The sequence below is a fragment of the Aquarana catesbeiana genome, linkage group LG11, assembly GCF_042186555.1.
Source record: "Aquarana catesbeiana isolate 2022-GZ linkage group LG11, ASM4218655v1, whole genome shotgun sequence".
NCBI lineage: Eukaryota > Metazoa > Chordata > Amphibia > Anura > Ranidae > Aquarana > Aquarana catesbeiana.
The window spans coordinates 63596234-63609087 of NC_133334.1; the positions used below are offsets into that span (position 1 = coordinate 63596234).

General features: G+C 47.0%; 1 protein-coding gene across 1 annotated transcript in view; it reads left to right on the forward strand.

Moving 5' to 3' along the window:
• Nucleotides 1–12854, forward strand: part of DCDC1 (doublecortin domain containing 1) — a 690767-nt gene that overhangs the window by 503994 nt on the left and 173919 nt on the right. Inside the window, exon 17 of the mRNA XM_073604506.1 lies at nucleotides 10809–10869. Within this exon, the coding sequence (XP_073460607.1) occupies nucleotides 10809–10869 (61 nt within the window). The remainder of the gene's footprint in view (nucleotides 1–10808; nucleotides 10870–12854) is intronic.

The following is a 12854-nucleotide window of genomic DNA, read 5'->3' on the forward strand; positions in this document are numbered from 1 at the left end:
TGGCAAGATAAGGTCCGCAACCTTACCCTTGTAACGTGGATCAAGGAGGGTTGCCAGCCAGTATTGGTCCTTCTCCTTGATACCACGAATACGAGGATCCTTACGCAGGCTTTGCAGGATCAGGGAGGCCATGCAGCGTAGGTTTGCTGAGGCATTCGGTCCGGAGTCCTCTGGGTCACTAAGAACGACATGGTCCACAGCCACCTCCTCCCAGCCACGTACAAGTCCATGTGTTTCTTGGGACTGATCCCTTAAAGACTGCTGCTGATGCTGAGTGCCAGGCTCCACCTCCATACTGACACAATCTTCCTCCTCCTCCTCTTCCTCCTCGTCCTCTTCCTGTGTGATCGGCGGGCACGCAGGAACACTGTCTGGATAAAGGGGGCCTTGAGAGCTAAGGAAGTCCTCCTCTTCCTGCCTCTGTTCTGCCTCAAGTGCCCTGTCCATTATTCCACGCAGCGTGTGCTCCAACAGGTGGACAAGGGGGACAGTGTCACTGATGCATGCACTGTCACTGCTCACCATCCTCGTGGCCTCCTCGAATGGTGACAGGACAGTGCATGCATCCCTGATCATGGTCCACTGGCATGGGGAAAAAAACCAAGCTCCCCTGACCCTGTCCTGGTGCCATAGTCGCACAGGTACTCATTGATGGCCCTCTGCTGCGTGTGCAGCCGCTGCAGCATGGCCAACGTTGAGTTCCACCTGGTGGGCATGTCACAGATTAGGCGGTTCTTGGGCAGGTTAAACTCCTTTTGGAGGTCCGTCAGCCGAGCACTGGCATTATATGACCGGCGGAAATGCACACAGACTTTCCTGGCCTGCCTCAGGACATCCTGTAAGCCCGGGTACCTGCCCAAGAACCGCTGCACCACCAAGTTAAGGACGTGAGCCAAACAGGGCACATGGGTCATTTGTCCCTGTCGGAGGGCAGAGAGGAGGTTGGTGCCATTGTCGCAAACCACCATTCCTGCCTTAAGTTGGCGTGGCGTCAACCACCTCTGAACCTGCCCCTGCAGAGCTGACAGAACCTCTGCCCCAGTGTGGCTCCTGTCCCCCAAGCACACCAGCTCAAGCACCGCATGGCATCTTTTGGCCTGCGTACTTGCGTAGCCCCTTGAACGCCTACGGAGCACCGCTGGTTCCGAGGAAGAGGCCATGGAGGAAGAAGAAGAGGAGGGGGTGGAGGAGAGAGGTGTGTCACAATCAGCATTTTGGAGGCGTGGTGGCGGAACAACCTCCAACACTACTGCACCTTGTCCTGCATCCTTCCCAGCTGCCAGCAGAGTCACCCAATGCGCCGTGAAACTTAGGTAACATCCCTGTCCATGCCTGCTGGACCATGAGTCAGCGGTAATATGCACCTTACCGCTGACCGCCCTGTCCAGCGAGGCATGGACATTGCCTTCCACATGCCGGTAGAGAGCCGGAATCGCCTTCCGTGAGAAAAAGTGGCGTTTGGGTACCTGCCACTGAGGAACCGCACATTCCACAAACTCACGGAAGGGGGCAGAGTCTACCAACTGAAAAGGCAGCAGTTGAAGTGCTAGCAATTTTGCCAAGCTAGCATTCAACCGCTGGGCATGTGGATGGCTGGGAGCAAACTTCTTTCGGCGGTGCAGCAGCTGGGGCAGGGAAATTTGCCTGGTACAATCTGACGTCGGTGTACCAAAAGCAGATTGCCCACAAGTACTTGGCTGTGACACACCTAATTCTACACCTTCATTCCTCTCACTGCAGGTCTCAGAGAGGACTGAAGGTCTAGTGGGGTTGGAAATCTCAGCTGATGAGGAGCAAGGAGAGATCCTCTTTGTTCTTTGGTGTGGGTCTTTTAGATACGCTTGCCAACGAACTGCATGGCAGGTCAACATATGTCTGGTCAAGCATGTGGTACCCAAGCGGGAGATGTTTTGGCCACGCGAGATACGCTTGAGACATATGTTGCAAATAGCAGCGGTGCGATCTGATGCACTCGTCTCAAAAAAGGCCCACACCAAAGAACTTTTTGAATAACGCGCAGAGACTGCAGCGCCCTGCACATGTGGAGCTTTGGGGTGTGATGCAGTCAATGTGCTGCCCTTAGGCTGGCCCCTGGAGGGCATCCTGCCTCGTTGGTGATGTGCTGCCGCCTCCTCCTCCTCCTCCTCCTCTCTCCTATCAGGCACCCACGTTGAGTCAGTGACCTCATCATCCCCTCCCTCCTCATCACTGGAGCAAACCTGGCAGTATGCTGCAGCAGGGGGAGCATGACTGCCAGATTGCTGTCCTTCTTGGGCACCCCCTCTGTCCGCGCTCATGTTACTGCCTTCATCGAGCTCAGTATCGTCATCAGAGCCTTCCAAACGCTGGGCATCCTCCTGGAGCATGTACCCAACACTGTGGTCAAACAGTTCGAGGGAATCCTCATGAGGACATGGTGGAGCTAGGGAAGGAGTCACTGATGACATTGAGCTGAGGGAAGAGGCCGCTGCTTTGCCAGACAAAGCACCCTGGGCATGGGTGAGAGAGGATGAGGAGGATGAGGACGGCTTGGTCATCCACTCGACCAAGTCTTCCGCATGTTGCGGCTCAACACGGCCAGCTGCCGAAAAAAAGGCCAAGCGTGTCCCATGGCCACGTGCTGATGAGGATGCACCGTCTCCACGACCAGCACTAGACACAGAGCCTGCTTGCCCTCTCTTATTGGCTTGTGACTGTCTGCCTCTCCTTCTTGGCCTTCCAGACATACTAATGGCCTGTAGCTGCACTAAGCTGGGATAGAACACCTGTAATTTTCTTCAAGTAGCTTTATATACTGTAACCAGACAAGCCTGCCTGTCAGTAGGAAGATAACAGGAACGGATCTAGCTGAACACTGTGAGCAGGACGCACTGTACTAAATGTAAATAGTCTAGCTGCCTGACCGTGGTACTAATAGGATCAAATAGAACACCTGTAATTTTCTTCAGGTAGCTTTATATACTGTAACCAGACAAGCCTGCCTGTCAGTAGGAAGATAACAGGAACGGATCTAGCTGTACACTGTGAGCAGGACGCACTGTACTAAATGTAAATAGTCTAGCTGCCTGACCGTGGTACTAATAGGATCAAATAGAACACCTGTAATTTTCTTCAGGTAGCTTTATATACTGTAACCAGACAAGCCTGCCTGTCAGTAGGAAGATAACAGGAACGGATCTAGCTGAACACTGTGAGCAGGACGCACTGTACTAAATGTAAATAGTCTAGCTGCCTGACCGTGGTACTAATAGGATCAAATAGAACACCTGTAATTTTCTTCAGGTAGCTTTATATACTGTAACCAGACAAGCCTGCCTGTCAGTAGGAAGATAACAGGAACGGATCTAGCTGTACACTGTGAGCAGGACGCACTGTACTAAATGTAAATAGTCTAGCTGCCTGACCGTGGTACTAATAGGATCAAATAGAACACCTGTAATTTTCTTCAGGTAGCTTTATATACTGTAACCAGACAAGCCTGCCTGTCAGTAGGAAGATAACAGGAACGGATCTAGCTGAACACTGTGAGCAGGACGCACTGTACTAAATGTAAATAGTCTAGCTGCCTGACCGTGGTACTAATAGGATCAAATAGAACACCTGTAATTTTCTTCAGGTAGCTTTATATACTGTAACCAGACAAGCCTGCCTGTCAGTAGGAATTTAACAGGAACGGATCTAGCTGAACACTGTGAGCAGGACGCACTGCACTAAATGTAAATAGTCTAGAAGATAACAGGAACGGATCTAGCTGAACACTGTGAGCAGGACGCACTGCACTAAATGTAAATAGTCTAGAAGATAACAGGAACGGATCTAGCTGAACACTGTGAGCAGGACGCACTGCACTAAATGTAAATAGTCTAGAAGATAACAGGAACGGATCTAGCTGAACACTGTGAGCAGGACGCACTGCACTAAATGTAAATAGCAGGAACGGATCTAGCTGAACACTGTGAGCAGGACGCACTGCACTAAATGTAAATAGTCTAGAAGATAACAGGAACGGATCTAGCTGAACACTGTGAGCAGGACGCACTGCACTAAATGTAAATAGTCTAGAAGATAACAGGAACGGATCTAGCTGAACACTGTGAGCAGGACGCACTGCACTAAATGTAAATAGCAGGAACGGATCTAGCTGAACACTGTGAGCAGGACGCACTGCACTAAATGTAAATAGTCTAGAAGATAACAGGAACGGATCTAGCTGAACACTGTGAGCAGGACGCACTGCACTAAATGTAAATAGCAGGAACGGCTCTAGCTGAACACTGTGCGCAGGACGCACTGCACTAAATGTAAATAGCAGGAACGGATCTAGCTGAACACTGTGAGCAGGACGCACTGCACTAAATGTAAATAGCAGGAACGGATCTAGCTGAACACTGTGAGCAGGACGCACTGCACTAAATGTAAATAGCAGGAACGGATCTAGCTGAACACTGTGAGCAGGACGCACTGCACTAAATGTAAATAGCAGGAACGGATCTAGCTGAACACTGTGAGCAGGACGCACTGCACTAAATGTAAATAGCAGGAACGGATCTAGCTGAACACTGTGAGCAGGACGCACTGCACTAAATGTAAATAGCAGGAACGGATCTAGCTGAACACTGTGAACAGGACGCACTGCACTAAATGTAAATAGCAGGAACGGATCTAGCTGAACACTGTGAGCAGGACGCACTGCACTAAATGTAAATTGCAGGAACGGATCTAGCTGAACACTGTGAGCAGGACGCACTGCACTAAATGTAAATAGTCTAGAAGATAACAGGAACGGATCTAGCTGAACACTGTGAGCAGGACGCACTGCACTAAATGTAAATAGCAGGAACGGATCTAGCTGAACACTGTGAGCAGGACGCACTGCATTAAATGTAAATAGTCTAGATAGAAGATAACAGGAACGGATCTAGCTAAACTGAATACAGTGTATATATATATGCAACACCTGGGATGCATATATATACACAATACACTGTAAGTGCAGCTAACTGACTGACTGTTCTGCCTAATCTATCTAACTCAAATCAAATGACACTGTCTCTCTCTCTCTCTATCTCTCAGCACACCGGAACACACACTACACAGGGCCGCCGTGCAGGCGGCCTTATATAGTGTGGGGTGTGTACTAAATCCCCTGAGCCATAATTGGCCAAAGCCACCCTGGCTTTGGCCAATTACAGCTCTCTCTACTGACGGCGCTGTGATTGGCCAAGCATGCGGGTCATAGTGCATGCTTGGCCAATCATCAGCCAGCAATGCACTGCGATGCCGCAGTGAATTATGGGCCGTGACGCGCCACACGAATTTAGCGCGAACGGCCCATAACGTTCGCAATTCGGCGAACGATCGAACAGCCGATGTTCGAGTCGAACATGGGTTCGACTCGAACACGAAGCTCATCCCTACTGAGGAGAGAGCAGGATGATGGAGGCATGTACACTGACCATTGTTTAATGGGGTCAGCAGCCATGATAAACGTGGTTAGTTTAAACAGGGGATGATAGGAACAGGCAGGATCAACTAGGTATTGTACAACATAGAATGGGACAAGTGACACTACAGAAACACTATGCTTAATATTATGCCTTAAAGGGACAGAAGAATTTTTTTATTTTTTCTTTAGGGATATACCACTTTAAACATTACTTAATTTCCCTGCAGGTTTTTTTTTTCTACCTCTTCCTTGTATTCCCTGTCCATTTAAACAAGCTGCTATCAGGCTTCAGGATTTCAACAAGCTTCAATTAGTGCTGAATCCTGCTTAGCAGCCTTTTTAAATTGACAGTCAGCACTCACACTAGGATCTGTGTTCAACCTTCTCAAACTGAAGCTGTATGGTACTGTAAAAGCTTACTGAAAGCTCTGCAAATGCATTGTAGAAGCTTGCTGTTCACACTGTTCCTACACAAGCTGAATCCCATGTGAAATGGGCATAAGGGTCAATCCACCAAAAACATGTACAACGTATTACAGGATTTTTAAATGTTTCAAGTGTATTTAAATCTAAGAAAAAAAATAATGTATTGAAACTTACCAGTTCTTAGTTTTGTTTTTTTTCTTGTTTTTTTCCTCTATTTTCACCTGGTGATCCTGCCAGTAACACCATCCTAGGGTGACAACACTCACTGTAGTGAATCTATAGGGGAATCACCCAAGACTGCTTGCTTCTGGTTATTATTGCAGAACAGCTCCCCTCTCCTTATCCCCATAACTTGGCACCCTGCAGCCCCCCACCCCAAAGCACCTTGTCCCCCTGTTGATGAGGACAAGGGCCTCTTCCCGACAACCCTGGCCGTTGGTTGTCGGGTTCTGCGGGCGGGGGGCTCATCGGAATCCAGGAGCCCCCTTTCATAAGGGCGCTCCCAGATCCCGGCCCCCCCGCCCTATGTGGATGAGTGTGGGGTACATCGTACCCCTACCCATTCACCTGGGGAAAAAAGTGTCAATAAAAAAAACACTACACAGGTTTTTAAAGTAGTTTATTAGGCAGCTCCGGGTTTCTTCTTCCGACTTCGGGGGGTCTCTTCTGACTTCTCTGCTCTCTCCAGCCTCTTCTCCCGGTGTCCGGTTCTTCTCCCGCTCTCCAGCCTCTTCACTCTCCGGTTCTTCTGCCAGGCTCCTCCGCTATCATCTGCTCTTTTGCCGCTCTCTTGCTAGTGGTGACCCGGTCTTCTCTGCCGTCTTCTTCCCTCTTATCTTCTTCCGATGTTGACACAATGCTCTCTCCCGCTGTAATGCTGTGTTCGAGGTGTGCAACCACTTATATAGGCATGGGGCGTGGTCACCGGGTGATGTCACCCGGTGACCCCGCCCCTTATGATGTCATAGTCCCGGGGCATGCTGGGACTGTGCCGTCATAAGGGGCGGGGTCACCACCCGGTGACCATGCCCCATGCCTATATAAGTCATTGCGCACCTCGAACACAGCATTACAGTGGGAGAGAGCGTCGTGTCAACATCGGAAGAAGAGAAGAGGGAAGAAGACGGGGAGAAGACCGGGCCACCGCTAGCAAGAGAGCAGCGGAGGAGCCCGGCAGAAGAACCGGAGAGTGGGAGAAGAACCGGAGAGTGGAGAAGAGGCCGGAGAGCGGGAGAAGAACCAGACACTGGGAGAAGAGGCTGGAGAGAGCAGAGAAGTCGGAAGAGGGCCGCTCTTCCTGACAACCCGGCCAGGGTTGTCGGGAAGAGGCCCTTGTCCTTATCAACATGGGGACAAGGTGCTTTGGGGTGGGGGGCCGCAGGGCACCCCCCTTCCCCATGTTGAGGGCATGCGGCCTGGTACGGTTCAGGAGGGGGGGCGCTCGCTCGTCCCCACCACCTTTTCTGACCGGGCAGGCTGCGTGCTCGGATAAGGGTCTGGTATGGATTTTGGGGGGACCCCCACACCTTTTTTTTCGGCTTGGGGGTTACCCTTAAAAACCATACCAGACCTGAGGGCCTGGTATACTCCACGACGGGGCTCGCAAGGTGTCAATCTCACCAATAAAAGCGGCGAGATTGACTTCCTTTCAATTCATTCGGAAGTCCGCCGTAACTCCGTCGAAAGTCCGTCAGGAAGACCGGCGGGCTTAGTCTGCCGGAAAGTCCGGTTGTGTGTAGGCAAGTCCGTTCGTTCGGAAAGTCCGCCGGAAGTCCGTCGGGAAGCCCATCGGGAAGACCGTCGGACCTAGTCTGCTAGAAAGTCGGGTCGTGTGTACGTGGCATAAGAGTTAAACCACTATCAATGAGTTTCCAGGTCTGCTGAACTCCTGTGTCCAATGGTGGCAGCACTCTCCTTGATTTTTTTTATAATTCCTCATTAGGTTGGGTGAGGCAGAAGCAGTAAAAATATTGCAGCAGGAAGAGCGAGACTTCAAGGCAGAGGGAGCTGCGCCATATCTGCAGCTGGGATTCAGTGCATCCAGAAAGTATTCACATTTTGTTACGTTACAGACTTAAATTCCTTATTTTAGTCAAAATTCTACAAACAATACCACATAATGACGACGTGAAAAAAGTTTGTTTAAAAAAATCACATGTACATAGGTATTCACAGCCTTTGCTCAATACTTTGTTGAAGGACCTTTGGCACCAATTACAGCCTCAAGTCTTTTTAAGTATTATGCTACAAGATTGACACACCTATTTTTGGGCAGTATCTCCCATTCTTCATTGCAGGATCTCTCAAGTTCCATCAGATTGATGGGGAGCATCGGTGCACAGCCATTTACAGATTGCTCCAGAGATGTTCAGTCGGGTTCAAGTCTGGGCTCTGGCTGGGCCACTCAAGGACATTCACAGAGTTGTCCTGTAGCCACTCCTTTGTTATCTTGGCTGTGTGCTTAGGGTCGTTGTCCTGTTGGAAATTGAACCTTCTCCCCAGTCTGAGGTCCAGAGCACTCTGGAGCAGGTTTTCTTTAAGAATGTCTCTGTACATTGCTGCATTCGTCTGTCCCTCAATCCTGACTAGTCTCTGAGTTCCTGCCACTGAAAAACATCCCCACAGCAGATGCTGCCACCACCATGCTTCACTGTAGGGATGGTATTGGCCAGGTGATGAGCGGTGCCTTTTTTCCTCCAGACATGATGCTTACAATTCAGGCCAAAGAGTTCAATCTTTGTTTCATCAGACCAGAGAATTTTGTTTCTCATTGTCTGAGAATCCTTCAGGTGCCTTTTGGCAAACTCCAGGTGGACTGTTATCATGAGCGGACTGACCATTGAGCCACTCGGGCATTGCCCAAGGGCCCCGAGCCACTAGGGGGCCCCATCAGGGTTACCAGCCTCAGTAAAACCAGGGACAGTATGTAAAAATCTGCGTTTTTTTTACATCTGTCTCTGAAATGTCCCTTACCGACATCCTTTTGGTCTAAGAATCCCAAGATTATAGCTGCCCCACTCCTCCAGTACCTCCTCAGCCAATAGAAACATGTCTGTGTATACTGTGTGTGCATGTATGTGTATACTGTGTGATTGTGTACTGTGTGTGTATACTGTGTGGCCCCATAATCTCTGATTGCCTGGGGGCCCCATAATCTCCTATTGCCCGGGGGCCCCATGAGTTGTCAGTCCGCCCCTGGCTGTCATGTGCCTTTTACTGAGGAGTGGCTTCCATCTGACCACTCTACCATACAGGCCTGATTGGTGGAGAGCTGCAGTTATGGTTGTTCTTCTGGAAGGTTCTCCTCTCTACACAGAGAAACTCTGAAGCTCTGTCAGAGTGACCATTGGGTTCTTGATCACCTCCCTGACTAAGGCCCTTCTCCCCTGATCGCTCAGTTTGGCAGGGAGGCCTGCTCTAAGAAGAGGCCTGGTGGCTCCAAACTTCTTCAATTTACGGATGAACTGTGCTCATTGGGACCTTCAATGCTGCAGAAATTTTTCTGTACCCTTCCCCAGATCTGTGCCTTGATACAATCCTGTCTCGGAGATCTACAGACAATTCCTTGAACTTCATGACTTGGTTTGTGCTCTGACATGCACTGGTAACTGTAGGACCTTATATAGACAGGTGTGTGCCTTTTCATATCATGTCCAATCAACTGAATTTACCACAGGTGGACTCCAATCAAGTTGTAGAAACATCTCAAGGATGATCAGTTGAAGCAGGATGCACCTGAGCTCAATTTTGAGTGTCATGGCAAAGGCTGTGAATACTTATGTACATGGGATTTTTTCAGTTTTTTATTTTTTTAAAATTTATAAAGATTTCAAACAAACTTCTCTCACGTTGTCCTTATGGTGTATTGTTTGTAGAATTTTGAGGAAAATAATGAATTTAATCAATTTTGGAATAAGGCTGTAACAGAACAAAATGTGGAAAAAGTAAAGCGCTGTGAATACTTTCCGGATGCACTGTATCTTGCTACTCGAGTCCTTGAGAAACTAACTAAATATGGCTTAGTATTCACAAAGAACAAGAACATTGGTGCCCGTCCATGCTTCCATACATCCACATTTTCTAACATGCATATTGTTATGGGCATTTTGTATGTGTATGTGTTTTTAGGCATTTGGTGTGCTTTAATATGCATTTTTCATGGACTTGACTTTAACCCACTTCAGAGCTGCTTCAAGTTGCTTTTTGCCTTTGCACTCACAATGCTCATGATCACAAGCTATAAGGCTGTGTATAGACATGAGATAAAACTCAGAAGATCCAAAGCCTGTACAACTCTACTGTCCCCCAAGCGTTGCTGCCACAGCCATTGCTATCCATTGATGCAATGGTCATGGCTGATTGCTATTGAGAATGTAAGTTCCCTGACTAGTTGATGCTATTGCTTTAGCATATGGTCAATGGCCTGGAACAAGTATAGGGACAAGGACTTTCAGCAATTTTTTGACATGCATTTGATTGTCTGCAGCCTAAAAGCTAGGCCATTTTAATGGGCAAATTTAGTCACTTCCAGGAAGGGACTATCTTGATGGATTGCCTCCCTGGCCAGTAGGAATGTGCATAACGAGAGAAGGAGCTTCAACACTGCTGAGAAGTGTCTGAGCTTTGCCTATCAAAAAAAGCTTGTACAGTTTCTTTATTTAGGTCGTGATCAGCCCTTACAGATATGCTAGTTTCCCAGTTTGACCATTATTGACCATATGGGATGATGATCATTTCCTGTGTACAGGTAGCCTAACTGTGCTGATAAAGCTGATGCATTGAATTAAACTTAACCTGCTTGGAAAATGATAAATTCTAGAGGAATAACAGGCACAGCAGGGACTTTTCTGTAAGCCATCTTACCTCTGACAAGCTTGGCACATGTCAGTCTTCCCTTGAAGGCAGCATAACTCAAATACTGATATTTGTATTTCAGGGGCCGGAATAAAAGTGGACAGCTATGGGGCTTTAGTAACAAGGGCGCAATCTTCCCCAAGGTATGTCAGTAATTTCCATCAAGCTTACCTGAAGAACAGATCATTATGGTTGAATGTACGTTGTATCATTGCTCTTGTGTTTTTGCCATTTGCACAGGAAGGCGTTCTCAGTTCTTATTACAAATTGATACCTTTTGTTGTTTATAAGCAACAAAACAAATGCCAAGGTGTATATCAGCTGAGCCTGGGAGTGCTGAGACGTGACAAAGAATTGTAGTAAAAAACATTATCCCAAAGTCTAGTGACAGAGTCATTATTCTCCCTAAATAAAAATACAAATAATTAGTAATTTTGTCCCAATGAATGAATCTGGGACAACTGCTAATATACAGTAATTGATGCATCTGGTGATCTGTACAGTTTAAAACAGTTTTGCATATAAAGTAGACAATTATTGTAGCAGTAATCACATCACAAGGGGCAGAGCTTGCACAAAAGGATGTTATCATTCTGGTTGGCCTACGGTAGCATGGTGTCTAAATTCTCTGGCCTTTCCCCGCTCCACCTCAAAAAACCAAAACGTTTTTGTATGGAGGTGGCCTTAAAGTTGCCCATTGATTTTAAAAGTAGGGTTAGACATGCAGACAAGATGCGATTGAACTCAGGCTGTGGTCTAAACTGGTTTGCTTATGAACATGATAGTTGGTAGACGTTGTTAAATGACACTTATTTCAGGAAGGACCAAATTAAAGATGTTTTCAAAACTGGTTTCCACAAGTAACTGGTTAGCCAATGACCAGATTTGGTGTCTGTCATCCTGTGTCTGTAGGTGGCTTAGGGACTCAATAACATCTTAGTACAGCTTTGTACACTAGAATTCCCCATTCTGCAAAGTCCTTTGGTCAGTGGTTTTCTGAGACTCCTGTTCCTAAACAATTATGCAGAAAACAAAATATCATCTACTGTAAAAAGCAAAGCCACACAAAATGTATATCTCTGTTCTAGGAGAAGGAAGTCAGTGTTCTATAACTCACCAGTTTTATGTGCATTAAAGAGTATTTCTACTGGATTCTTCATAAAAATGCATGAAAAGCTCAGCCAAGCCAAGGGCAACAGTAGTAGCTTGGGTTTAAGCCAATCTCTTAACCTGTCAAGGCCATACCATTGGTTGGAGGAGTTCCCTGGTGTTCCGGATAGCTGTGGTCACCAAGTTAGAGACTGAGCAGTGCCACAACCCACCCAGAAAAGTGTGGTTTAAGTGTTGGGCTTTAGCATAGTTAACAGCAGTGTTTCTGTGCAAGTCCTCAGACATCCATCTACAGAGAGGACAACCTGTATGCATCAGCCCTTCAACATTCTTCAAGACAGACCAGCATGCAGCTAATTAGAACATCATAAAGCAAATCTTTAAAAAAATGACCACACTGACAGCTAAAGAGTAAATGCATGTATTTCTCATCTACATGGAACCACAATCTTATGTTCAGTTTACTTCCTTATATTTTCTATGCTTTTCAAACTTCAAGGTCACTGACATTCAAATCAATATCCTAAGTGCTGCTAAACCATTGACATTTAAATATGTACTTACACATAAATTAAGGCACTATTAGTTTTTTTGGTGGCCAGACATTAATAAATCTAAACATTTCACAAAACCATTATGCTAACATTCCTGTCTTTTATCAGTTTGACAGACTAAATAATTACAGAATGCTAGAAACAAGGACACATAGGAACACATAAATGGATCTTTTGCACGACAAGACCTATTGATGAAAATGGAGATTAATGTTCTTGTTTCATCTAAAAAAAATAATACTGTAAGGGTGAATAGATGAGGTGCTTCGGCAGCTATGTGATGTGGCTCCTGGGCCTGGCCATATATTGTAACTTAAGGTGTTTTAAAATCCAAAGTTAATAATAAGTGCACTGTTCTCTATGAATTAGGGCAGGGCTGGAGGAATCTGAAGTCTCATAGCCAATGTGCCTACAAAATTACAGCTACAAACTTACTTTCTGTACATTTTTTTTTTTTCTTGCTT